The following is a 27,828-nucleotide window of genomic DNA, read 5'->3' on the forward strand; positions in this document are numbered from 1 at the left end:
AAATATGCACTGTTCTGTTGCCTTGAGCACAGAATACATTACTATACTGAAAACCAGTGCTAGAGCAGGAGGATAGCCAATATGGTTATTGAACTTGACTTGTAACCAGAATCTTCAAGCTGTAGTACCTTGAGAAAGAGGCTACCTTTTTCCAACCAGTTCAACCAGCAGAATAAATGAATATGTATACACGCTTCTAGGTACAAAATAAGGTTGTTGAATTGTATTTACAAGTTGTACTTTCATTCATAAGTCAAAATGGGTGACTACCAATAAATAAAATACTGTATTCTTTATCTTGATAGCAGCAACAAAATGTATAACCACTCATTTAAAATCTTCAGAACCTCAGACTGTACCACAACTGCAATTTCTTACTCTCAGGCTATATCCGATTAGAAAATATATACAGTGCAATAAAAAAAGCATTTGACCCCTTCCTGATTTTCTCTATTTATTTATCACATTGAATGGTTCAAATCTTTAGACAAAATGTAATATTAGACAAAGGAAACCTGAGTAAACACAAACCACATTTAAAAAATGATTTAATTAATTTAATGAAAAAAGGTTATCAAACACCCACGTGAAAAAGTCACACGATTAAACTTAACTGGTTGCACCACCTTCAGCTGCAAGAACTGCAATCAAACACTTCCTATAATTTTATATCAGAAGGTGGGGACAAACTGGTTGATTTTCAAGCATGAACTGCTCGTTTCAGGTCCTGGCACAGCATCTCTATTGGGTTAAAGTCAGGACTTTGATTAGGGCACTCCAAAACTATAATTTTGTTTCTTTTGAGCCATTCAGATGTGGACTTGCTTTTGTGTTTCAGATAATTGTCTTGCTGCATAACCCAGTTACAGCTTCAGCTCACTGACAGATGACCAGGCATTCTCCTTAAGAATTTTCTAGTACAGAGAGAAATTGACAAGTCGCCCAGGCCCAGAGGCAGCAAAGCATTCCCACACCATCATAAAGTTCAGGGGTTTTAGCACAATGGTCTGCTTCCAATAACTACCTGTTGAACAGAACTGATACGGTTGTGTTGCAGGCGTGTTTTCCCATCACCGAAGATTCGTGAAAAGACATGAATGTAAATCGCCTTGCAAATAAAGCCAGGAACATGGCCCTCAACTACCAAACCTAAATCCTCCAGTAGTTGGCAGTATAAGAACAGTAAGGATCTCAACAGTTAACAATTTTGCCAATAATATTATTTTATGTTTTGCTTTTTATGAAATACGTAAAATAATAGTTTTATTGCATTGTGTGCTTAAAATGCAAACTTAATCTCGAACCTATCTGGCTATGTTCAACCGGAGGTTGATGCTACTGTCTGTGGCTTTACAAAATACAAGCGACCAGAACGAACGCAGAGCACCGAGTATAAAATAAAGTTCTAGCTAAATCTAGACTACCATTGCCTTGTACGCACCAAGGTGTTAATGTTATATCGTTAATAACGCGATTTCCCTCGTCACCTGGAGAGCATATTATTTTGATACAGGTCTCCACGTCCCAGTTTGACACACAGCAATCGTCGTATAAAGTAATAAACAGCCTGTGCTTTCCCCCACCCTCTCCGGGTATACGTGACGCACGTGCTGCGTGCGAACCAGACGTTCGTTATCTTGTAGTTCTAGGGTTCATCTGGGTTTGGCTGACTTCTGGGTTCATACTATACCTGTATCTGGAAGCGCAGAGAAATAAATATTGCGGAGATATTTATTGAAGTAACGATATACGAATATAAAGGATCGACGTAGGCGCAGGATTGAAGACATGAAGAAATCCAGGAGAAGATGGAGAGTAAATTATACTACTCGTTAGATTGCACAGAGGAACTGAATACTCTCTTGTCAAACGCCGAAGAAGGACTGCAAATTGAGAGGTAAGCAGTTTATGTTACACTAATGTTGAACCTGTTGTGAAAACGTGTGCCGTAATCGCTCATAACTGATTTTGCGTTGTAAAGTGTCCCACAGGTTTTTGTTCGTCAGACATGATGGAATTTGTTATGGCGTGAACAGAACTTCAGACGTCTACGCAATAATCGCGTTCTACACTGTTTACTTATTTTACCGCGTTGTCGCTCTTGCGTATTGTGAGGATTGGGTATGTTGCCGATAAATTTGTTGTGTAAAACGTTTTTTTCGATTATAATGACGTTCGGAATGACGATGCAATATTTTTAGAACGAATTATTGTATCCGTGGCCGACTAGCCAACCGACTAACCTACTCAGCTTGCTGGCTGCTATGGCGTTAAAACAAATATTGAAACAGTCGTTGTATTTTTTCATTAAATTGACGTCTCGTTTGCATATGCATTAGTATTGTTAATCTCCGCTGCAATTATAATTGAGGTGTCTATCGTTGTTTGCAAATTATATGGTATTTTTGTGGTAGGGAAAACTTGATAAGCAACCGTGATGCAAAGGATCCAACTACATCAATTCACGTTATATACAGTTTTCTGTCGCTGTTTCTGTGTTGGTGTAAAGCTCAACCGAAATGTGACATTCCCATTTCTGTACTGACACTTTATTGGCCACTTGGTGGCCAGCACTGAGCGGGGTAGATTTCACCAGGCTCCAACAGTTTGTTTTGCCATTTGACACGTAAACTTGACCGATAAGTGCACAACTAAACGACTGTGTTGCGGAGGTTAGTGTTTAACTTAGTTTGGACATAAAATTTATCCACAATTATTCTCTTATTGGTTTTCTTCATGCTTTGCATCACAGATGGCATTAAGTTTCTGTAATACTACTACACTGAGAGACATTCAATACGGCGATATGTGATACAGTTCATTGCCTTCTTATGATTACAGTTTTCTTAAACTGTTGAAATCAAATAAGTAGTGTCTGTTCTTAAATTTAAAGTGTGACGCAGTAATACAATTATTCTTATTTATTTGAATTAATTCTTTAACACACAAATCACTGCTGTAGGACTCAAACTCATATCTAATCTACAGTCCTTACAACCTCTTGCTATGTCCTCTCTTCTTTCTGGCAGGACAAAAACGCTGTTTGAGGAGATCCGTGCCTCTGTTAATAACAACGACGAGCAGGACCGCTCCTTCTGGCGGCCTGTGCTGCCATGGGGCGGCGTCTACATCATCCGGGCAGGGAGGAAGGCCATCTCCTGCATCCCTCTGTATGTTAAGATAAGCTTGAAGAACACGTGCACCATCGATGGCTTCCTCATGCTCCTCTACGTCATTCTGCGCGAAAACCAGACCTTCACCCGTGAGGTGAGCCATTTCCTTGGCAAGGAGTTTGTTAACCATTTCCTCCACCTGATGGACTCCTATGACTACACCACCGTCAAGCTGCTGTGGATCTGGGACAGGATGTCCAAGCAGCAGTACCGGTCCGAGATTCATCGGGCCGCGCTGGAGATAGACCTGTTTGGCAACGAGCACGAAAACTTCACCAAGAATTTGGAGGACCTGATGTCTACCGTGCAGGAGAGCCTCTGCACCAACGGGGCCTGCCCTGCCCGCTTTCAGGAGCTCCTCAATAAGACCATCAACATCAAGTGAGAGACGGCTCCATTCTAAACCAGTCCTCCATTCTCCTTGGCAACACTGATCTTCCATCAGTGCTCGGCATGTGTACAGATCAGAATGACAATATTTACTGTTTGCCCGGCTACTGATTGGAGATCACTGGCGCTGAAAGGAGGCAGTAGTAAGCACTTAGTACAGAAAAATGAACATAACAGGAGGTACAGTGTGGAGACAAAGGGAGAGCCTTCCATTGAATACAGAATCAATATTAACCAGGTTAATTCAGTAAAACGGCTGTGATACAAGAGCTAGTAAAGAGGGCTTTAGGCTTTGGTTTTCCGTGTGGTGTCATCACAATCCATATTGTGTGCCCTCTTGGTCAGTAATGGGCTACATGTTGTCCACTCCAGTTGGATGTTTATTTTAACTTTATCGTTCAGCCATTTGATCACTGATCCATAGCTTTCAATGAGGCCACAAGGCATCCTTTTTAATTTACCCAAATGCTGACGCTTACTAACAGATGTCCAAATTATGAGTCCAAGCGATAATATGCTTAGTTCTGTCCTGCTGGATGGCTTCCCACTCCTGTCTTCGCTTGGCTTTGATTTCGCCCTCCTGACTCCCCATTATTATAAAATGACGTGCAGCTGTCGTCTGTCGAGGTTGTGAAAAACCAACGAGGAATAAGGCGGCGGGAGGCACGACTTCGTAACAGAGTCGTCTGCTGCTCCACTAGCCCCTTATAAGGCAGTTTGGGTGGTGGTGGGCTGTGTCTTAACAGTAGGAGGGTGTTTGTCAGTTTATCACCCATGCCTCAGAAATCCTGCCCTTTTTCTCGCTCGCGTTCTGTCCTCTCAATCAGGCCCATTTATTTGGCAAACCTAGGGATGGGCACCCTGATGAGATTCTGCTGGAGTCTGAATTTTCTCATGCATGTAAATGATCAAAAAATTGATGAAATCAACTTTGAGTTGAGATATTTAGCGGTTTGCAAAACCTGCCATTCATTTGTAATATTCTCAGTGTATAGTAAGCTGGTAAACTAAATGCAAGACACACATGAATTATGTCTGGCCAAATGCAACAGTATTGTCTGATGAGATGATTTCAACTTGCATGTTTTTTTTAATTTTTACTGTGAACATGTACACAACAAATGTATATCTGATCAGATGAAATTTGACCATCAGACAGTGCCAGGGGAACTCAATTTTAGCACACGCACAACAGTTATCTTGTTACCTCATTACAGAATACTTGGCAAGCAAACCAAAGTAGCCGCCAAAATATAGGTTTTCATATTGCTGTCATCATGTTAGTCTTAGTTAACTTGATGCCTCATATTATCTTCATACATCCATCTGTCACATATTAGCTATGAATGAATTAACATAAAACAGTGACGTAATTTGGAAAAACTGCAGAAAATGAACTACCCCTTTAAATATCCGAGAAAGTGATTAGTGAGTGAGTGGTACAAACTGATCCAGAGTGAGACTCAGAGACCTCTTGGTTAGATAAATTCGAGTTAAAAATATCAAACTCTCATTAGACTGGAGGACATAAACTACCATGAAATGATAATTTAAAAAAAGTTGTATTTCTTGAGCCCCAAAGGCAGTCGAGCAGGAAGTGTGTGCCCACACAAAAGAGCAGTGAAGTAAACAACTGGGCCGCATCTTATAGAGGGATAGAGATGGCTCTGGGTCACATACTGTGGCACTTCTAAAACTTCTAAAACCAATCACAGGCCTACTACAGTAAGTATATAATACGTATCTTTAACTAAACTAAACAGTATAACATATTTAATAATCTAATCACTTATTTGTCTAATAATGAATTAAATGTAATTAATGATTAACTAGCCATCAATTAACACAATTTCTGAATTTCTTCTATAATTTTCATCTTCACCGTGAGGTGGAGCAACCATGGGATGCCAATCACTGATTCACTGATCACTGCCTTCCTCAGTTGGTGGGGTTGATTCAAATATTTGATCTGTTGATATTTTAAAGCTCCACCAATTATGGGCCTTGTGCAATCTTACCCTTTCTTCAATTTTCAGGGGCACAATTGAAATGGCCCTGGTCCAGTGTGGATTTGAAGCTGACCCAATGGTCCCATTTCCTTTAGCAGTAATTGTAAATTGTGTGGGGAAGGTGCATCATGGGAGCAAATGAAGTGATGGCAGGTTGATGAATGGGACTGTTTCCACACATGGATTTAGACATGATCTTAAATGCACTGTATACCCTATTATCTGATTGCTTTGTGACTTTAAGTCCCAGAGATGCCATTCGGCTGTCGACTAATTCAGAAAGTGAGTGCTGCAGACATATCGGATGGAAGAAGCAGCACAATAATGTTGCGATATTAGGTATAAACTACACTAATCTTGATTTCAGTTTAACCAGAGTCACCAACCAGACATCCACTGGGGCCTCATTTATAAAACCTTTAACACTAAAAGGTTACATAGGCACAAAGGGAGAAAAATATCCTGATTTATAAAACCGTACATGCACGCTATTTTCTCACAATCAGCTTGAAATTTTGTGTACGTGCACAAGCCTAGTATCTTGCCCCCTTAACTCCCACAATTAACCATAAATGGTTAATGTTAAGCCAAATGTGAATATGATCTGCATATAAATCAGTTTTCCATTCCAATTCAGAGATTATGGAACTGAGCCATTAGTTACAGAGCACAGTAAAAACTATTCTTACAGTAAAATGTTTGCAAAATGTAAAATTTACAGGATTTCACTGTTTTTTCAAAACACTGTCAAATGTAGAATCACGGTAATAACTCATTAACGACTGCCCCCATAAAAAAAACATGATTTATACAGTTTATTCCTTTCACTAAATGGTTTTGCACTGGCAAAATGGCTGCCGTTGTTTTATGGGATATGTTTTTGCAGTGCATTTTGGAAATGAAAAAGAAGTGGTCGGATTTTGAAGTGGATGCAAAGAAGCGCATTGCTGTCCACCGGCAAAGCGTACTGTAAGTGCCCGGTACCGGCGTCATTGGGGGGGCACCTCCCAATATCATAAGGTTACACTAGCATAGCCAGGAGTTCATCATTGCTGCCATCCATTCAGTCACGACACTTATCAGCCTGTGATGAGGCATGGTTCAATATATGATACGATACGATAATGCTTTTTTGTCTGATTACACAGAAATGTATATTTCATCGTAAAGCGGCACGGTTTTTCTTACAGTAGTGTAGTTACAAACGCGAAAGACGGATACATCCACACAAAATCAACATTGCGTCCAAGCAAATCTCTCCCCCAGAAAAACTCCTCACCATCAAATTGAAATCACATTGTCGGACCTCGCTTTCAGCATTCAAATGAATTCTGGGATATGAGTGCTGGAATCTTATGAGTCAGTACTGTGGGACTCTATACCGCCTCCCTGGTGGAATAAGCTCAGATTCTGAATGTAACACATGGGAGGTGTCACCAGCGATAATATTTCAGACAGTCTGGAGGTTTAAATATGGACTTTCAGACTAACACCAAAAAGACTACGTGGTAGACTACGATAGGTAGGTCTGGATATTCCTCTGACAAAGGATATGGTTATTAGAAGGCCGTGTACTTTGATATGAAGTGAAAGGAATGAGTGTAACGGGTCTGTAGGACATTTATCTTACTACTTTGCAATTGGAGTCGTCAATTCCCACAGTCACCAAAATGTGCATACGCACGGGTCATAGTTTGCGTGATTGTGCACAGGACGTCAAGTTTGTTTTTATAAATCCAAAATCCACAGGGAAAGTGGCGTACACATCTTTTCTTGTGCGTAAGCACCATTTATAAATGAGGCCCCTTTGAGATTTTACCTACCATGGGCATAGAGGCATAGATTCCCTTTTTTACACCAAAACAGGCTTCTGCTTTGTATTCTAGAAATATGCATAGCTATTGAACTAAAACTTTTAACATTTCGCTTTGCAATGATGGCGCTCCTGGAAGGTAATTAGGACAATGGGGACAGTGGCCAGGGTGAGGTTTACCATATTTGAACTCGCATCAGTTGGAGCGAAGAGACCAGCCAGAGACCGACAGTCAGAAACTGGCTGACAGAATAAACTACATCAGCTGTTACACATCATCTGTCACAGTAGCAAGATAGCGGAGTACAAATTATTCTTTAGAGAGTTGACTGTGGTTTTGTTGCGTGTGACTCTTGGTTGCTATGCATTGTTTGAAATTAATTGCTGGCAGTCAAGTTTCTGACTGGTGTGGGTTCTGTTTACAGGCCACCTCATGAGCTGCCTCACAGAGACCTAATTCAGTCAGCTGTGGACGAGTTCTTCTGCCCCAAGATCCTTCTGTGCAAAGAAATGGGGTAAGACTAACCAACAGAGGTTCCGCAGTCTGTAGATAAAACATGAACATGCAAGAGAACTTTCTGTTGAATGGCATATGTATCTGGCTCCACAGTCAACCGAAAATTGTTTTTGTGGAACTGGTTGTTGAACAATAATGACTAAACATTTTCTGCGTTTTGTTATCTCTACAGCAGGTGGTGACATTGCACCATTTGCAAAGTCAGCTTTTCACTTTGTGGCTGGCCACAAGAGCCGAGTTGTGTGCAAGTTCCTGCTGTACTGCAGGAACTGCACACAAAACAGACTGTTTTAAGAAGTTAAGAGAAGTTACACATTGCTGTGACCGGTCTGGCGGTAGTTTGCGTTTAAGCGTCCCTGGCTGCTGTCTGTGCTGCAGGTGTGACGGGCTGAGGGAACTCTCCCAAAGGGTCTTCTGCCATGGACCCCCTCCCTTCGTCATCCTCAACATGCAGCTGTGGAAGTCTGAGGACCTGGCCTACGTTCCATACCACCTAGACCTCTCCCAGCACAGGTCAGGCACCACAGCAACTGAACTGAAATTCTTTTCCCTTCCATCCTCCTACCCCCCGAACCAGCTCTAGTGTTCACTGTTCTCGGCTAGAAATAGCTGTACAAAATAAGTATCGTACCTTACTGAACCCGTGTTCAGCAGTTGTTTACGACCATGAAATGCACTTTTTTGTACGTCGCTTTGGATAAAAGCGTCTGCCAAATGAATGTAATGTAATGTAAAAGCTCTAACGCACTCCCCGTGCTGTGACTACGAAAGCTTTGTGTCTGTCCTGGTAATCCCATCCATGCCAGCTCAACACATACCTACGTGCTGTTCCGCAGGTACCTGCTAGAGGGCGCCACCCTGTTCAGCAAAGAGGAGCACCACTACTCGGCGGCATTCCAGATAGACGGCAACTGGCTGCACTACGACGGGCTGCGCAGCGACAACCTGATCCTGCTGAACAAGCCCCCGGAGCTGCTGCTCCTCTCCTCGCTCGTCTACATCCGCGCGTCCGACAAGTGAGGGCCGCCCGAGAGCTCAGCGACCCACTGCCTTCCCTCTGCTCGCCGGCATCTCCAAAAGCATTAGTTACTCTCTCCTGTTGTTTTCACATCCAGACTGCACTTCTTCCCGAGCTTTTAGTTCTCTTTGTCTCTTATTGTGACTTCACTTGGGGAGGCGTGAGGAGGCGCAGCAGTAGTTCCAGCACGAGCAGAGCTCTTCCGAAGTGCAAGCTAAAGTTAATTTAGCCATTTACATAAAGGAAAAAAAAGATAAAGCCAGCCATTTTTTTTGGCAAGTAGCTTAGACATTTATTGCTTATTTTTGTACTCTTTAGATATTTCGTTGAACCTTCTTTGAGGATTATGTGCTCTATTTCGCCAGACTGTGACTCTTTAGATCTCGCTGCACATAATAGCTTCTCCTTTTTAAAGCTTGCTTGGAATCCAAGAATACGTATGGACTATAATAGTTCTGGGCCCGTGTGCATAAAACAATCTGAGACGCTTCTTAAGGGTGAAAGGCGGGAGAATAAGAATCAGCTGGAAGTTGTGTTAGTGAGTGCTTTCTTAGCGGTGCCAGAAGAACCTGTGTACAAACCTATTGTACCAAAAATCACGTTCAAATCAAGCATATTGCTTAAAATGTATATTTATATTGTTAGTATTAAATTGACAGAACTTTAGGTCAAGCTATTAAAACAACGTGCAAGAGAAACCAGTGGGCATTGCCAGGATTTTTCCTCTGTCATTTAGCTAACCAAATTATCAGATAACTATTTTAGTTTCCCCCAAAATCTTAATTAATTGAATTCAAGTAATAAAAGAAGTAATACACCTATATACTGTGTTCATCTGTGAGCCTTTGATACTTTGTATTTCAGCAGAGGCATAAACTCACAGTTTAAGTAACTTAGGATGAACAAGCAAATGTTTATAAACACTGACTTGTGTAAAAGTACTGGTAATTCTTCAAGAGTTGATTCTGTTTGGTTTGTCTCATCAGCAATGTGACATTTTATTTCAGGAATCATTCTGAACAGGTTTAAGGCTGGTATATTATACGTATATTAGCCTTATGATGTTAATGCTACAGAAAATGAAAAATTGGTCTTGTGATTTCAAACCAATTAGTCATTTTTTATTGATACTAGAATGCCAAAGTATAGCAATGTGACCATTTTGATAGTTGCTGAAGTGCATTGTTTAGATCTCTTGTCCTAAAGAAAAACTCCTGTTCTGGGGATTTCTTGTTCTCAACACTACCTGACTCTTAGAAATTTTATGCATGCAGGCCTTGATTTCAGATCAAACTGGTGCTTTGGATGGGCTTTATACACTCTAATAGTTGGAGTTTATCAACAGGGCTGATTTGCATTGTTTATAAAGGGTATTTGGGTTCTTCCAGTCTGTCTGGTTTGTATTTTGTTATGAGGTATCAAGCTGTTCGAGAACTTAAAGATGTCTTGATGTCTGAACTGAAACTAAATAGCCTACATATGCGCATGACTGTTAAGCTGAACGTTTCCTGCAGTACACTATCGATGATACAAAATTAAGAGCAGTGTGCGTGTGGCTATTGAGTTTTAAGTAGGCAGTCTTTCAGTTTCTACTCAGAGGTGGATTATCATTGGTCTTAGTGAAATACAGTTTTACAGTTAAGTAGTATGCGCTATAAACCATACTCTAAAAATGAGTGATTATTGTATTTCAAATGTATGCTTAAGAAATTCTCCTTTGAATCCTGTCTTCATGAAATAGTATGTTCTCTTATTTTAAGAAGTATTGCTTCAGAAAAGATAGTATTTGAAAGGGGGATTTCCCCTCAAAGGGAATGAATGTCAAAGCAAAAGGAAAAAGACTTCTGGGATAAAGTGCCCATTCTGTTACCCACAAGCAAACTGCTGTGAATGTGTGTAACATTACAATCCCTTAGCAGGTGCTCTAACCTGAAAACTTACAGAAGTGTTCATTTTGAAAATTATAATTCTGCATCAAACTGGTCAGATCTTCATTGGTGGTGAAATTTGTGTTTTCTCCCATATTTTACACCTTGTAGGTTGAGATATGATGCCATTGAATTCATAAGTTGTAAAAAATAAAAAAAGCACAAATGCAGTGTAAACTCCACTGTTTGCAGACATACAGTATTGTCTTGCTGCTGGACATAGTGTAGTGATTGACAGCTAAACCACTGAAAATTCAACTTGGCTTGAACACCAGTACACAAATCATTGGGGGGAGGGGAGAAACACAAAGAACACTAGACAAAAACATCTTACAACTCATGTAGTGTGAATAAGCGGGCACCGCTTTGAATGGAAATGATCATTACAATTTTCCTCAAGTCATTCAGAATCACCACAGCACCACATTATTGAATACTACTGTTCCTATTGAGTTGAAATGTTTCATTTATAACTATGTAGTCATTAATACCATGTTTTTTAAATTAAAATATTTTTGTATTCTGTCATTAACTACTATTGTGTTTTTGTTTTATGTACAAAAAACTAGAAATTCAGTGTCACAGCATGTGGAATTGAGGTTCTAAATGAATTTGTTACAGCTGCAGTCCAATTCCAGCCAATCAGCACATCATACCCCCCCCCCCCACCCCACCATCACCCCCCTTCCAAGTACATTGTTCAGCACCTCCTGGTCATACAAGCTGTGTAACTGTCAAGATCAGTTCATTACGGCAGTGTGTACTGGTTCATCTTGAATGAGCCACTTACCTTTCTCCTTTCAACGAACCGTTGAGACTTCAATGTACCCTTTATTACGAAAAGGGGGAGGTGAGGGTAAGAAACACGTGACCCTTTTAAGGCAGGCATTTATTTAGTTTTTTGAACTGGGTACAATCGAACCACATATAAATAAAAACTGGCTAGGGTGCATGTTCAGTCAAAGCTTGATAAAACATTGGGGAGGGGAGGTGTACTGCTTCTACATATAAGCTATCTGTTACTTCCAGGACTAATCCACCAAGTATAAAATTCAGGATCATCACCTCACTTGCAATTCGGGGGACACCTGGAATTGCAAGATGATGTGGGTGGTAATTTGGCCAACGGTGACATCAGTTTCAAAGGTTATTTTTCCCAAACGTTAGAATAGCGTTACAAACCTAATGTAAACAGTCCTTCCCAGACCTGATATTTGTCTTTCATTCCTATTCTTCAGTAAAAATGAGCACTTCGGTGAAAACGATGGCAAAACAGGGATGACATTATATAACAATAAAATTATATATACACAATACATCTGTACATGGAGTTACAGAGTAGCATACCGTCTACCATTTTTGCAGTTCACGTTTTTTTTCAGTTTCCACATATGGCCATAAATATAAATATCCTCCTCAAAAGCAGTGAAAAACAAACTACACATTTCCCAATAACTGGCATAATCACTGTCCCTACAAGTTCAGTAACCCCCTACTTGTAAGGAATGTGAAAAGCTGTAAATTATGGATTCATGAATGGCCACTACTACATGAGGTTTCTTTTGGCCATGTTTGGTTGTTAGTACAACAGCTTTGTTCTGAATGAATCCGCAAAAGTGACAGTTCACCATTTCAACACTTTCCACAGTGGCACAATCTTCCTTTCAGTAAATATTTTTGCTTATATTAGACCACAAGTCCAAAGCTATACTTGATCAGGGACAATGGGAAAATAAAATGCAGGTAATTTCTACACAAATAGTCATGTCTACCAAGTTAACTGGAGGGCCGCAGTCATTTTTACCATCAAACTGTTACTAGACAAATGGACTTCACATTACATTTTCCCTCCAAAAACCCTGTTTTCAGAGTCGGGTCTGGCCAGTTAAAATATCCAGACTGGTCAAGCATGCTTTTAGTTTCTTAAAGCTAGCATCAGGTTGCAGAAAATTGGCTCCTTGAATAAACTGAAATGGTTCATTCTCAAAATTGGTTTCAGAGTTCACTGAAAACCAGAGTTCAGCTTAAAAATGGGAGTTTACATATAATCCACTAGTTACAAGTACAGTGTACATACAACAATAACTATGAATCCCTCCACATTTTAAATGACAAAAAAAAGGTTTGTAGGTAGAAGTGAAATGTGGTGAAAATTTAAGGATTCCTGAAGCATTAGTCTAACGAGACTGTCACAGTGACAGCAGGCTAGATAAACTGCTTTGTCAGACAGCAGAAGTTAGTTTACTGCTTCCTACCATTACGAACTCTTGGACTAGCTTAGTATACTTAAGGGGAAGAAAGGATTAGAATCATTAGATAAAGGGTGTAAAACAAAAAAATTTGACTGACTAAGAAGTGCATTTTCGTAGTCCAAAGGCATAACTTTGGCCCTCCTCATCTTAAGAACAGTGGTTTTGCAGTCGTGAGACATGGACTGGAGCCAGACCTTGCTGTTGTGGGAGAGTGGTGCTTCTTCAAAAAAGACAAAGTCAAACATGGCTGTGCTCAGCATGCTTGCAGTGGTGTGTGAACTCTTACTTCTGAAGTTCTTCCATGACCTAGCCTCAGGATTGCAAAATCACAGCAAAGTACATCCGCCTTAACGGCAGCCCATTTGTTACTGACGGTCATGCTTCCAGGCTTTTCCCTTAAAGGTCAAGTGACACTGTTCAATCCTTTGACTGACACTTTGCACAACCTACTGTAGGTACAGTAAGTTTCAAAATAATAAATACCTGTCCCAATAAAAAGTGGACACCCACTCCCCCATCCGTCTGCAGAGCATGGCATGAAAAAAAATACACGAAATGAATGCTCATCGTTGATCAGATGCGTCACATGGAGCCTTTGGGCTACTTGTTGAAAGGGCTCATAACAAACAGGAGAATGTAGGAGGGAAAATAACCTTGTGGTTACTCAACTAGATTTAATTATTGGATTGTTATTCACTTGATATCATTAGGAAGCACGTCCAGGGAAAATGTACAGGTGTGCCAAATGAAGGTGACTGCACTAAACATATTAGATAACTTTGGTCTGTCTGCATGATAAAGGTATATACACTGACTGGGCCCAAGTTTCCAACTGCTGAATTCCACTGCTTTATAAAGAGACAGCGCTGATTGTTTCTAAAGGCAAACTCCAATTACTTTTAAACAGATGAGATGATGGTATTCGTATCTAAAAAAAGAGCTCTCATTCAATAGATTATCCTACAAATACTAACATTATATGAACATACACACAGACATGCCACACACAAATTTGTCATACGACTGACAGAAACACCTTGGCTTAGAGAGAAATCAAGTCAAACCCCAAACTAATTCATCTACAGATAAAGGCTTATTGCATTGTCTAAATGCTATTGACCCCAATTCAAGAGTATGTACAGAATACACTAAGTATTCGCTTGGATGGTAAGTGCAATGTTGAGCTGTGATAAGATCCCGGACGTGCAGACACCTATGTACAATGCAGAACTCTTTCTAAAATGTTTACATGGCCTTTTGCGGTCTGTATAAATAGAAGTTGCTCCCCAGCTGTTCCTCATTGCTGTTGGTACTGTGACAGCCCCCCTTACTTTTTTTTTTGGGGGGGGGGGGGGGGGTTTTTAATGCACCCCACCTAGCGGTTTATGCGAACAAATTCCTCTGTGTGTCTCCCCCCATACGGAGGTACAATTGGGACTTTCTGCGCTTTCCTCCGTACCCTTAATGTAGCAGGTGAGCTAACTGAGCAGCTGCTTGACGAGTCCGTCGATCAACCAGGTGCTCAGAAACAAGGGAAACTAACAGACCCCGCGGCTCTCCAGGACCAGGGTTGGCCACCTCCGCACGTCTGTGAAGAACATACGAATTATACCGCCGCAAGACCTTCACCTTGCGATAAGACCACCCTCAGCCTTCTACAGAGGAACCACAAACGTATACGAAATAATAGTTCTGGGAGGACTCTGGAGGGAACCTATTTGCGGCTCTGCTGAAGCAACTGGAGCCTCGCCCTCGTGCCAGAAGCGAAGGGTGGGAGAATTAGCACTCGACTCGCAAAAGTGTGATGTATTTGGCACTTCTCACAAGAGGCGTGCGGGTGGCTGCCGGTGCCCCCCCCCCCCCCAGTCGGGACTCAACCCTGGGTACCCCTCTGCGATCGGCGAATGCCTTGGCAACAATGTGGCAAAGCTGGGGGGGGAGAGGAGGAGGAGGAGGAGGAGGGGGCGGGGCACGCAGACTCGCATGCTGAAGCTCCTAATCCAGACTCGTGAGAACGGGTCTGGTTTTTCAAAGCAGGGTCCATACTGGTCTGATGAGTGATGCACGTAGTGAGCGACCAGGAAGAAGCTAAGAGAGAAGTCCACACTGGCCTGTCCGCTAGCATCCACTGGCCGCTGCACAGAGGAAGGACGTCGTCCTGACGTACCAGAGATGGGGCAGCCGTCCAGTCAGCGTGTGTACTAAATCTGAATTGAACCCTGCTGATCCAAATGACCATGGAGTTCAAGGTACTCGGTGGATAACTATGAAATTTTGCAGCTTCGTGGGTCTCAATCAGTTAGGCTGCCTTGCTGCTAAGTATAGTGCTTTATTGCGTGGGGTCAGCTTGTCAACTTAGAGCTTCTGAAATACACAGATACACAAACACACACACACACATAGAAAGAAAACAGGAATAAGACCCAAGACAAACGAAAAGTTAATCATGCAGAATGAGGCGTCACGCCATAGAGACATCATTGACAGCTTAATCCTGAATCCTAAGATAGCACCAGATAAGAGTATTACATACAAAACCCCCTTCCACAGTGACTCTGTGGCAAGAACATCATTATCACTATTCAAGACCTGTGAAACTACAGCAACTTAGGGGACTGGGTGTGGCCTACCAGCGGGAAACCGAGTAGAAGCTTCTTACAATGCAACTGATTTAAGGTCACTGATCAGTCAGTGGTTAAGACATGAAGTCACAGGCCACCTAGAGTGGGCGGGGGGGGGGGGGGGGGCTACTTGCCATTTGAAATTGCTTGGCCCATGTGAGCCTGGTGGCTTGGCACTCCCTGGAGAGTACAACTGGGCGTATTTTTTCTGTCTCTCATAACCTACGGTATTTACTAAAGATGGACAGAGGCACACACACAGACGCACACACAAATACACACACGTCCCCTTGCATGACCCAGTGCAGAAAACATTTACAGGCAATGCACTAGAGGATATATTTCTATATATATATATATATTGATTCTATTTACAAGAGAGAAAAAGGCAGCCCTTTTTAAGTGAATATAAAGATTTTTTTGTGAAGCACTGGTTCACTGATGCAGATGTCTCCTATTCAGTGTATCCCACTGACCTTGCCTGAGCATGTCACACTCACACACACACGCACGCACACACACACACTTAGGGTCAACCAAAAAGCCAGGAACACACTTCTGCTCGCAGCAGGGAAACTTTAAAAAAAAAAAAAAAAAGAATAAAAATTGGGAGTGTGATTAATAGAAAAACAAATAAACAAAAATGTCATTGTGACACAAAAAGAATTCAGTGGGCGGGCAGACAGTGGCCGATTCCCCCTCAGCTGTGCGCTTCACCTGGCGTCCTGCCAGGGCACTGCCCCTGTTCCAGCCCAAACGATAATGCTAAAGACTGTATGCGTGCTCACGTAGCTACACACACGTCTATAAATAATAAACAGAGCTCTACCCACGATTCTCTATCAAATGGCTCAGCCAATCAAAATACTCCTCACGATCCAGCGGCGGTGAGGACATGCTCGCCTCCTTTTGCACCCCCGCCCCCTTTAACACCACCTCGCCCGGCCGTCTCCATGGTCCCCGCGTCGAGAGAAAAAAAGGGGCCCCCTTTCGAACGAGGCGCATTCCTCTTCCGTTGCCACGCCGGCCCGCTTCCCTCTTCGGCCCCTCGGAGCGCAAAAAGGGAAAACAACGAAAAGGAAATGAAAGTCCCTGCCTTCCCTTGTGCAGTTCTCAGCCAGCCTCGCCGGTGGTCAAAGGGCGGTCAGGCCAAAGTTACAGCGGCAGCACTTCATGCCGCTGGAGTCCAGCCAGCTGTCCGTGATGGGGTCGTACCTCTGGACGGTGTTAAGGTAGGACGACCCCGAGTGACCCCCGACCACATAGAGGTAGTTGTCCACAATGGCAGAACCCACCCCTGCGGCAACAAGAAAGCAACACGGTATGCTTAGCCTCGGTCGAGTGGCTAGGTTTGAGTTAACATTCGTCAGGCAAACACCCTTGATAGCAGGAAAGTTCTATCACTGCAAGTTCCATCAAGTGTTTTGGATATTGAGACTAGCATACTAAACCTCAAAAACTTGGTAACTAGCTCTATTATAAATTTATACAAAAACGAAAACAGCCATTCATTCTCATCCTGACTCAGAACACGCTTGCCTGGCTATGTTACGTTCACTTTGGACACTTTGTTGAACATTATCAGATATTCAGTATTCATTATGCGGTGCCAGCTTGCAGTTTAGCAATCATGATTAAAAAGATGAGAACATTGTTGGACCAGAAAGGCCGTGCTAGAAATTTCCCCTCTCAAAATCTGAATTACGAGTCCACTTACATAGACGCTACCATCTCATCTGAAAGACTGTGAAATCTGCTACGTACAGTTGTGTATTCAAAATGGTGTAGTGACGTGTGCAGCACTCACCTGTCCGGGGCTCATTCATTGGTCGACACGCCGTCCACTGATTCTGGTGCGGGTCATACCTCTCAATGCTGGACAGGTGCGAGACCCCGTTGTGTCCACCAACCACAAATATGAAGCCCAACATGACCCCAACCCCAAAGTTTATCCTCTTGTCTGCCATTGGAGCCACCATTTCCCAAGAGTCTTTGCTGGGGTCGTACCTCTCCACACTGTGAGGTAGGGGAAAAGAGAGTCATCAAGAGGCAAAGGCTCAGCCCGTGCAGATGTCTGGTGCATAGTGATGGGCAAGTCAAGGTTTAAACCACACAGGTCAAACCATCTTGTGCTGTAAATAACTGACTGATCTGAATATTTAGAACAGGAATAATTTACAAACCCCCCATGCCTTGTGGAACTCTAATGGGTGCATACTAGGCACATATTAGCAAATATTACTTTGTTCCAGACTACTTAGTTCTTCCTGGGAACTCCTGATGGTATATTAAAATAGTTATGCGGTGATCAAAGAAAAAATAAATCAATATTTTTTTTCATTTCTAATTGTTCAGTCACCCAGATTTTTTTTTTTTTTTAATTACATTTTTAATTAATTTAATTTAATTACATTTTTATTAAAGTTTAACTTCCCAAGATTTACAAGAAAGGCAACTGCCCAAAACAGACAGACGTTATAATGAGGTTTGAACATTTAAAAACATTTTTGGTGAACTTCAGCAAGAGGGACTTTTGTTACTATACGCATTAGAGTTAGGTATATGAATCAAGTAAAATTACTCAATAATGGCTTGTAATGCCTCACTGTTTGGTTCACTGCTCCAGAATGCATTCAAAAGCTGCTGTAATAATTAAGGAACATGTTGCAGGGTCATAAATGATCATAATTAACAAAGTATTCACATAATTACATCAACATACAAAACTCTTAATATGCACTTAAAATATGCAAAAGTAACACCAAAACTGGGATTTCACAAAGGAAAAAGATATTACAAATTTGCATACAATTACATAATTAAGACTCCTGATCAGTTTTGGAATAAATAAATCAGTAGGAGCAATTCTTGTTACATATTACTACAACTTGTTATGGTTGTAATAATATTTTGCACACTAAAACACCATTAACACTCTTTTATGAAGCAGTAGTTAGTCACACATAGGAGCAGTAGCAGCCTTGCATGGGTTATTGCTGCACCTCTAACATCGATCTACCTCAGGCTAATCGCACCGCCTCGCTACCCCACGGACGTTCACAACAAGCTTAAGCAAAGACTCGGGAGCAGAACGGCGAGTGCAATCAACACAGCGGTAAACACGTCTGTCTCCAGGCCCCGCGCTCTCCGAGGACCCGCGGAGCACAAATATAAACTCTCCACAGGTTCCCTGTCCAAATGCACACTCTCCTGGAGGACTCAGGGAGCCTAGGAGACCGGCTGGAACAACAACAGGGCTCCCACGGGGGAGGGGGGGGGAGTACAGGCGGACGACAGAAACGGTGCGAACGAAAGCGCACGCCGGGCGACGGTTAGACACGCCGGAGCGGATCGGTGATTCGCGGCGCCGGCGCGGAAGCCCCAACGCCGGCGGGAGCAGGCCGCGTAGCGGACGGCTTTGAACAGAGAGCGAGGGACCGGATCGCCGGAGGAGCCCCGAGGACCCCCTCGGCTTCAGATCTCTCGCAGGCACAATAAAAATAAGAGCGCGTCCCGACGTAAGGTCCTTCAGGCGCGAGAACAAACGGGAAAGTTAAAGGCGCGCATCGACGCGGCCGGTTTGATGCGTCACTCCCGCCTGCTGGGAGAAAGGGTTCTGAAGGCTGGAAAAGGCCACGCCAAGACCCAGGCTGGACCGTTTGATCTGTGTCATGTGACAGCAGGGGCCGAGCGCGAGGGACAGATGGACACCTACACCCAAGCCATCCACACAGTACCAGCGGAGTTGCTGAGGACGCAAGTTCTCACACAATGACATCACATGGACAGTTGTACTCCAAAAACAGGCTTGTAGACACAGACGCACCCAAAGAGCATCATAGGAAAAAAAGATAAACAAATGATACAGCACACACCTTAAAGACACCACTAACAACAGACACACAGAGACAAACATCGGTTATGTAGATGCATAAAATGTGTACGCACACAAATGCGTCTCTAACAGGGACCATACTTCTGAACCTGGCCCCTCCCCTTTCTTCCCCGCCTCACCTGTTCATGTGGGCGGGGCCGTAGCCCCCGATGGCGTAGATCATGCCGTCCAGGACGGCGGTGGCGAAGCAGCTGCGCGACTTGGTCATGGGCGCCACCGGCTGCCACTCTTTGACCTTGGGCACGAACTTCTCCACCGACTGCAGGTAGTACTGGCCGTCGTAGCCGCCCAGGGCGTAGAGCTCGCCCGCCAGCACCACCACGCCCAGCGTGCTGCGGCACTCGGCCATGCGCTCCACCGTGGACCAGGTGTTGCTGTCCGGGTCCCAGCTCTCCACCGTGCTCTCGTGGCGCCGGTAGCTGATGCCCTGGCGCATGTGCGTGGCGATGCCGCCCACCACGTACACCTTCTGGTCCAGCACGGCCACGCCGAACTCGTAGCGAGGCACGCTCAGGGGCGCCAGCCCGATCCACGAGTCCGTCTGAGGGAAATACATCTCCATACTGCGGGGGGGGGAGGGGGGCAGAGACAGAGACTAATCAATAAGTGAACGGCTTGTCTAGTTTCTGGATTCATTTCTGGTTGACAAGCACAGTTACTTACAAGGCGCACATACGAAGGCTTTGAATGTAGCATCTGAAATGCTGAGCATGAGAAGACCCATCGGAAAAAAACTTTCAAACGCTTTTTCTCTTACTTCATGGCACCAGGGAATGCAGCGCCATGAATTTCATCAGAGCTGCCAAAGTTCTGTCTCTAAATGGCAAACAGACTATGAAGCAAGCAGCCTAAGCTTTATCCTCCAGCTGAAAAGGGAAGTAATTGGAAGTTTCTAATATGGCATTTCCAAGTCCTTAGAGGAACTGTTAATGTTGGTAGAAATTTTGCCAAGTTTTGTAAATTTGAATTTTGAGTTCACTGAAGTCGCCATTTGAATAGAAAGTCATATAACCTGCTATTCCATCTTAAAATGCAAATTACGAGGCAAATGTCTTCAATGCCAAGCTTCAGAACTCCTTCAGGAGCTCGGTAATACAAACTCAGCAATTTTAAAGCAACTGAGGGCTATGCACATTGCAAAGAACTCCAGCTAGCGCATTCAAAAAAGCCACCAGCTGGGTAACTTCTGCGCATACAAATCAGTTTTTATTGTCCTATAAAAGTGCATTTTGTTTTGTTTAACAGTGGAGTTTCTGCCAGTTAGTTTTACTGAAACTTTCCACAAAAGACGCCCTCTACAAAAACTGGCTATAGTATTAGTGCTTCGAGAAGCATAATAAAAGCTTACAACTGTGCTGAAAAAAATTCTAAAGCATTCTTTCATTCCTTACAAAAAGACAGAAATGCATGCTATATTTTAGAAAACAGGATGATTCCTTATGTTAAATGCTAAAAAAAGATGCAAAAGATGGCTGAACATTGTGTGCGCTTGTGGGCATACAGACTGCCTCTAGTTTTTGGCTGGCCGCTGGACAAATCGAAAAGCTGCATTTCAAAAAAGTTGCCTTTTCTTCTTACTGCCCTCAGCAGGGCTCATCTCTGAAGTACTCACACTTACTGGGCATAGATCACAGATCAGTGCTGGAGAGAAGTGCTCAGTGTGCAGGGCATCACAAGAACTTGTCTGCTGTCTAGCAGGAAGTGGTCTCCCCAAAGCTCAAGAACAATGAGGACTAAAGGTTTGTGTCCCACTTCAGGCGCATCAGGTGTTATAAAATTCCTCTTCCATCCTGTCTCAAGTCGCATGCCAGTTGAAAAGCTCCAGACAGAACCTGTAACATCACGCCTCTTAGGAGATGTAAGCTGTCCCAAGCGTCTCTGGCTAAACACAGCTCTTACCCCGTGGCTTACATGCTCTGGTGGAAACTCACAACTCCAGATTGAAATGTTTCATACTAACAAGGGTAGGAAACAAAAATTACCTCTCAAGGGTGGCGAAGAGACCGGCCCATAAAAAGTGGATTTTGTTTTGTTTAACAGTGGAGTTCTGCCAGTTAGTTTTACTGAAACTTGCCACAAAGGACAGCCTCTGAAAAAACTGGCTATAGTATTAGTGCTTCAAGAAACAAGAGCTTACAACTGAGCTGGCTAAACACAGCTCTTACCCCACGGCTTACATGTTCTGGTGGAAACGCAAAGCTCCATATTGAAATGTTGCATACTAACCTCCACATAGCTTAAATCGCAAGGGTAGGAAACCAATTACCTCTCCAGGGTGGCGAAGAGACCGGCCTTGCCCCCCACAGCGAGGAGCACCTTGGGAGCGCAGCGGGGCCGGGTGGACAGCACCGTCTGGTAGGAGAGCCGGTGCTCAGGCATGAAGTGGTACTTGAGGGCCTCGTTGAGCAGGTGCTTGCAGGCGTGGTCGTCTCTGATCAGGTGGTTGGCCTCATAGAGGCGGGTGAGGAACTTGACGCTGAGCAGCGGCAACCGCACGCAGTGCAGCAGCTGGGCCAGGTGCTGCTGGCGCTCGGTCACGTCGTACTTGATCCAGGACTCCAGGGCGTAGAAGACCGTCTCCTCGGTCACCACCTTCAGGCAGTCGTTGGAGACGATCTCGTCCAGCTCAGCCCGGGTGAGCTCGAAGAACTCCTCGGTCTGGCACACCTCCTCGAAGTTCTGGCAGATGAACTTGGTGGCGGCCAGGCAGAGGTCGTGGCAGCCGTACGTCTCGGCGAAGCGCGAGATCCCGATGCAGTTGCCGGCGTCCAGCTGGCTCTCCAGGAAGGCACAGCACTCCTTCAGCACCAGCTTGACCTGGAGCAGGTTGGCGGCCGGCAGCAGCGACTCCACCGTGTCCTGGGAGATGAAAACCGTGCCCGTGTAGGCATACTCCACGATGGCCTGCGAAAGCACAGAGACGGAATGAGTCCAGGCCTCCCACCGAACAACTCGAGGAGCTTCCTCCTCAACTTTCAGCGCAATTTACACTTTTAGGAACATAACATTTGCCAGCTGATTGACTGCATGTCATCTGTCCAACCCTGTAACAGTGGCAGCACAAAAACATGAACCAAGCTGACCAGTGAGTGGGATGAACAAACAAGGCATAGGTCGTTAGCCTTAAGCTTGGGATATTTCTTTCACTACTTTCAGATTGAACAAAAAAAATTAATGGATGTTGGACTGCACAAGCATAACCCCTACATGGTATTAAAATTTAACTTCCGTCAGAGCCAATGGCTCAAAGATACACTCCTGAGAAACCGGTAAATTTAGCCTCAGCCAAACCAAGGGCAATTTTACCCACAACAAGTGCTCCTCTGTGGTTCTCATGCCATACCTGCAAGGCGGCCTCGTCGATGCACTGGAACTCCACCTCCGAATTCTCCTTTTCCGACAGGTTGCCCGTGAACATGGCCTTGAAGTACGGGCTGATGCTGGCCAGCACCACCTTGTGGGCGTGGATCTTGGCATCGCCCACGCGCAGCACGATGTCGCACAGCTCATGGTCCTGCCTGAGCAGCTGCAGGCCCTGCAGCAGCTGCTCGGAATGCGGCCGCGTCAGACTGGCAAGCATGTAAGGCTGGGCCTGCTGGTCCATCTGATTACACAAAGGAAACACACACAGACACACACACACATACACACATTTTCATCAGCATTGTCCAGATGTGTGCGGGCTCTTCCATGATCATTCTCACCCAGCCTTTGCAACTCCAACCTCAGTAAGAGTCACGCTCACCACATATTGTGTAATGCTGCCTGCAAGCATGCATAAACTCTGCTCAAGCACTCAAAGCCCATGGCTATCAAATAACAATGATTAATAATCACAGGCTGCATTTCAGATTTCTGTTTTTTTTTTCTCTTAAGCAGCAATATTGATTGAAGACATTTCGTAAATGCTGGTTCAGCAAACATCTAATTGAAAAAAGGTCCACACTGAAGAACCTAAGCCAGCAAACAATCCTGAGGGCCAATAAGTTGTTATCCGTAAAAGATCTATTTGGAAATACAAATATACTGAAGTTGAAAGATGGCAAGTCAGTATTAATAGTCAAAAAAGAAAAACAAGACTTCATGACATTAAAGACATCAGATCAGAAGCAGCAAACCTGATGAAGCGACAGCAAAATGCGTCCTTCGCATCCTAACTCGCAATTAAAAAACACAAGTCTTTCATGTCATACAATCTCGTTTTTCTTCTTTTTTTGAGTGTGCGGTTCAAGAAATACCGTCTAATGCTGGCCTTCATGTGTGATATGCATCATGCCGAACCAGCACCTCATCATAACATGTGCACTTTTTTTGTTCCCAGTATTAATACTATTGACTCCTAATGATGGAAAAAAGCACACAGTGACATGTATTAGGGTCATGTCCCATTTCTCCTCGATGATAAAATGTTTTATTTATTTGTGCATTTTATTAATGCACATTCATTATTGTTAATTTGCCCACATGAATCAACATGTTCAATCCCTCCGCATGTGACTTGTTATTCATTTGCACTTTGTTGAGGTAGTTCACTATATGATACATGTTCACAGCCCCTCACCCCCCCCCCCCCCCCAAAGAAAAATGTAATAAAATTATAATAATCTTGCACTGGATTTCTATGGTAGTACTCTGGACTTTGTTAGTATTTTCATTGTAAATAGGTTGTTTTCTAAAATTCGAGCATGACTTAAGTGTGCCTGTGTGAGTGGGACATCAACAGTTAGCATCACTGTATGTAAATCACACAGCTTTCTTTCGGAATTGAACAATCCCAAACAAGACCAGGTCACTAGTATATGGCTGGACTGGCCGACCAATGGCGTAACTTCATCACTCAGTCACTCAGTCACAGACACTCGTGTTTGCAGGGCTGGCCTCGCTGTTCCGGTCCAGTCAGAAATCATAGTTATATATTTAATAGCAATAGCAATATAACAGCCATAGCAAATTAATAATAATTTGCATATGCATACAAAGAATGTGTCATACAATTTAAACTGTACAGCCCAAACACAACAGAGTGAGCAATTATCCAACAAGAACACAGGGCCACACACAAGGCAGTCACTGTATAGTCACATTTTGATTCAAAATCTTTTTTGTTTGTTTTTGTTTTGGTACTTCAGTCTGAGATTAGACCTTGTCAGCTACTTCCTGAAGCTAAATGAGCTCAACCAAACCAGGAAATTAAATTAGTGGAATAGAATTTGAAAGAGCTTTAGTGGCTAATGCGGGTCAAAGGTGGTGTGGCAGCATTACAGCTTCTAGTTACGTGGCCACGAGGCTGACAACCAATGAAAACAAAAACAAATAAACCCAGCATAACTTAAATTATGATAGCCATGAGCTAAAATCCAACATCACCTAATTCCGTATCTCAAAACATGACAAAACTGGCAAAAGGACAAATATCTGTATGTACTAATACTGCATGACTTGGTTACTGCCAAGGGACCTGACTTAAAACTCAAAGGAGTTTCATTCAAACCCCTAGAGAAACACGTATATCCTTGGGTCTGCCTGAAGCATGAAAACAACAAGCTAATTACACTGACTATCTCATTAATTCCGAAGAACAACCGCCACCGTCCGTGCCCACCTTTTTAATTTGGAACTTCAAGCTCTGCATAGATTGTACTGATTTAATCCATTTGGGAGTCTAAAACTGCATTTTGGAAAATAATTGATCACATCGCAGAATCGCCTTATACAGTAAAATATAAATATTGTCCTCGGAAAAAATGTAATCATAAAGACAAATACTACTATTCTCCTTTGAGAATATAATAACTTAGGTTAGAAGTAACAAAATGTACAACGTTAACGGGTTAGACGACTTGATCTGCAAGATGTTAAACTGTAAACGTTAGCTAATAAGATATCTCATGTCGATTTCAGTATCACAGAAAGTAATCAGCGTTTACAATTCCAGAACGCCATCCTATCATGACGCTTTCGGAACACAATCATGCCACGCGAGCCTGGTTACAATTTGATAAGGTCAGATTTCATAGATGATGACACGTTTATGGTAGCTTGCTAGTCAACCAGATAAGACTATAACAGATGCGTTTGCTCACAGTGGTCCATGCATCAAAGCCTCTATTCTCGCCAAAATATTAAATATTAGATTCAGTCTGGCTCCGTTGAAATGTTTTAAATTGTGGCTGAAAATAACAGGCTAGCTAGTTTCATTGCTAACCACTATGCTACAATGCTAACTAGCTAGCCAACCTAGCTACGTATAAATCTGAAATTCCATTTTAAAATCTGAAAATCGCCAGTCTATCAACGGATTTAAGTCTTTATGCAGTGGCTTATACGCATGAGCTTCCACGGAACGAGGGGAAAATACATTTTATAATTGCAGACAGTGTATGATATTTCTATTTAAAGAACAAACCCCGAGCAATTTCGCTGCTAAAAATAAATGCACGTAGCTAGCTAACGTTAGATAGCTTTAAAAAGACATTACCATCTCGTCCGCTAGCTGGTTAGCTACCCAGATAAAATTGTGCTGTCACGTTAAAAAGGAAATAATAAAATATTTAATCCAGCGAAAAAATAACGGTAGAAATATACCTGTGTTGTCCGCTTCTGATGTGCCGACGTGATCTATTTTTATTGCAGTGGCGGAGATGAACCCAACAGCAGGAACCCCAAGCGCCTGTCAAGAAAACAAACATAAAAACAGGTTGGGCCTGCGTAACTTCCGGGAGCGGAGTGCGACAAAGGTGGAATGTTTTTCCAAAATTAAAACGTTTACTTTATTGCAACATACATGAAACAGAACGTTAACACATTGTTGTTTAACCATTTAGACAGAGACAACATCTCTTACGCTTTCTCCTCCGTCCCCTTCCTTCCAGTTCTTTGGCTGCCTTGGCTGTTGTGGTTCACCAACATACGATCTACTTCCAAAGTGAGGCTAAAGAACCACCGAAAACGAGCGCTTTGATTGGTCAAAACTCTGACGGAATGAGTTTTTTATAGGTTTTGATGCCGTTTTGCTTTATAGCTTTTATAGTTTAACTAATTTTAGATACATGTAATTGTCGTTGGTCCTGGAGAACCTCAAGGTGCGCTGGTTTTCCTTGTTTCTCAACACAAAAAGCATTTGGTCAATTATATCAGTAGATGGCACACACCTGGTTTATTTGGTCTGACTTAGTTTCTGATTTTAAGGTGAAATAAATAAATAAATAAATAAATAAATAAATAAATAAATAAATATCAGTCCCTGCAGCTCTTCATGACCAGGGGTATGGACCGCTGTGTTCACCATTGTCATGTGTTGCACTTTCATCCTGATTTAATGAATTTCTTTTTTATTTATAGCTGTTGAGTTGAATTCCCAGCTAGTCGAACAACACTGCAGTCATGTAGGCAAAAAAGCAGTATTACTGGCCTTGAGGACTACATTTGAGTATCTGTGACTGTAGATCATCAATTGTCAACCTTGTGGCTTGCATTGCATTCTACCAATTTTCCACCAGGTGTCTCTATAGTCACAGCATTTGAAGTTACAGGTACTAATAAAACTGCATTGTGTAACAGGTTAATAACATCATTGATGGTTATTTTATATACAGCATGAAACTAATCAGTAAAGCTGGAGGAATACTATTCATGAACAGCTCAACAGAGGAATCTGTGGATGCCCAATGAACCCAGTTGATCAACAGTGGTCGCTGGTGCACGGTGAGACATTGCCATCCCAGGGCGATGTCAGTGCCAGTTGTGTGTCACCCTGCACGCTTGCCAGCCGCAGTAAGCACTGGCACGCAGAGCCCATTTGTGCACTACAACAATGCCTTAACAGGATGGGCCACCCTGCAGCCCACAAATAATTGTATATATATATATATATATCCTGTCACAAGACAATAGAAATGACCAGATATTGAAAGACGTTTATCACCAAGGAATTTCAAATAAAAAACTGCAACAATTTTATAGTGTACTGTTTTATTTTGTAACCCCTCCCCCCCCACACACACACCAAAAAATAAAAATAAATAATCAACATATACATCCACATTTTTATATCCTGTTGCTCTGCTCGTTTGAGGTATTGTGATCACTGTCAGTGCATGAAAAAATAAGTTAGAGAACACCCTATTTGAAAATCATTATTGATATTTGGATATTTTTGAATAAAGATGAACAAATATTCAAGGCAAAACAGTACAAAATTGACGGTAGATGT

At 42.9% G+C, this 27,828-nt stretch overlaps 2 protein-coding genes across 2 annotated transcripts; one reads left to right on the forward strand and one right to left on the reverse strand.

The window, feature by feature from the left end:
• Nucleotides 1–1,570: 1,570 nt before the first annotated feature.
• c1h14orf28 (chromosome 1 C14orf28 homolog) lies at nucleotides 1,571–11,380 on the forward strand. The gene is made up of 5 exons (XM_035436226.1): nucleotides 1,571–1,897; nucleotides 3,030–3,554; nucleotides 7,811–7,900; nucleotides 8,281–8,415; nucleotides 8,739–11,380. The coding sequence occupies exons 1-5, from the start codon at nucleotides 1,809–1,811 to the stop codon at nucleotides 8,920–8,922; spliced, it is 1,023 nt and encodes a 340-aa protein (XP_035292117.1). The 5' UTR covers nucleotides 1,571–1,808; the 3' UTR covers nucleotides 8,923–11,380.
• Nucleotides 11,381–11,719: 339 nt separating this feature from the next.
• Nucleotides 11,720–26,551, reverse strand: LOC118234445 (kelch-like protein 28). Its single transcript, XM_035430984.1, has 7 exons — nucleotides 26,461–26,551; nucleotides 26,202–26,286; nucleotides 22,960–23,220; nucleotides 21,883–22,520; nucleotides 19,736–20,179; nucleotides 17,529–17,737; nucleotides 11,720–17,018 (listed from the first exon to the last, which is right to left on the reverse strand). Exons 3-7 carry the CDS (start codon nucleotides 23,218–23,220, stop codon nucleotides 16,855–16,857), a joined length of 1,716 nt encoding a protein of 571 aa, XP_035286875.1. The 5' UTR covers nucleotides 26,202–26,286; nucleotides 26,461–26,551; the 3' UTR covers nucleotides 11,720–16,854.
• Nucleotides 26,552–27,828: the final 1,277 nt, after the last annotated feature.

The sequence above is a fragment of the Anguilla anguilla genome, chromosome 1, assembly GCF_013347855.1.
Source record: "Anguilla anguilla isolate fAngAng1 chromosome 1, fAngAng1.pri, whole genome shotgun sequence".
Lineage (NCBI taxonomy): Eukaryota > Metazoa > Chordata > Actinopteri > Anguilliformes > Anguillidae > Anguilla > Anguilla anguilla.

Coding starts and splice junctions, on each gene's coding strand:
- c1h14orf28 (XM_035436226.1), top strand. CDS start 1,809: ATGGAGAGTAAATTATACTACTCGTTAGATTGCACAGAGGAACTGAAT. Junction 3,555..7,810: donor AATAAGACCATCAACATCAA/GTGAGAGACGGC, acceptor TTCTGTTTACAG/GCCACCTCATGAGCTGCCTC. Junction 8,416..8,738: donor CTAGACCTCTCCCAGCACAG/GTCAGGCACCAC, acceptor GCTGTTCCGCAG/GTACCTGCTAGAGGGCGCCA.
- LOC118234445 (XM_035430984.1), bottom strand. CDS start 23,220: ATGGACCAGCAGGCCCAGCCTTACATGCTTGCCAGTCTGACGCGGCCG. Junction 22,521..22,959: donor TCGACGAGGCCGCCTTGCAG/GTATGGCATGAG, acceptor GTGCTTTCGCAG/GCCATCGTGGAGTATGCCTA. Junction 17,738..19,735: donor GGCCCCGCCCACATGAACAG/GTGAGGCGGGGA, acceptor CCTACCTCACAG/TGTGGAGAGGTACGACCCCA.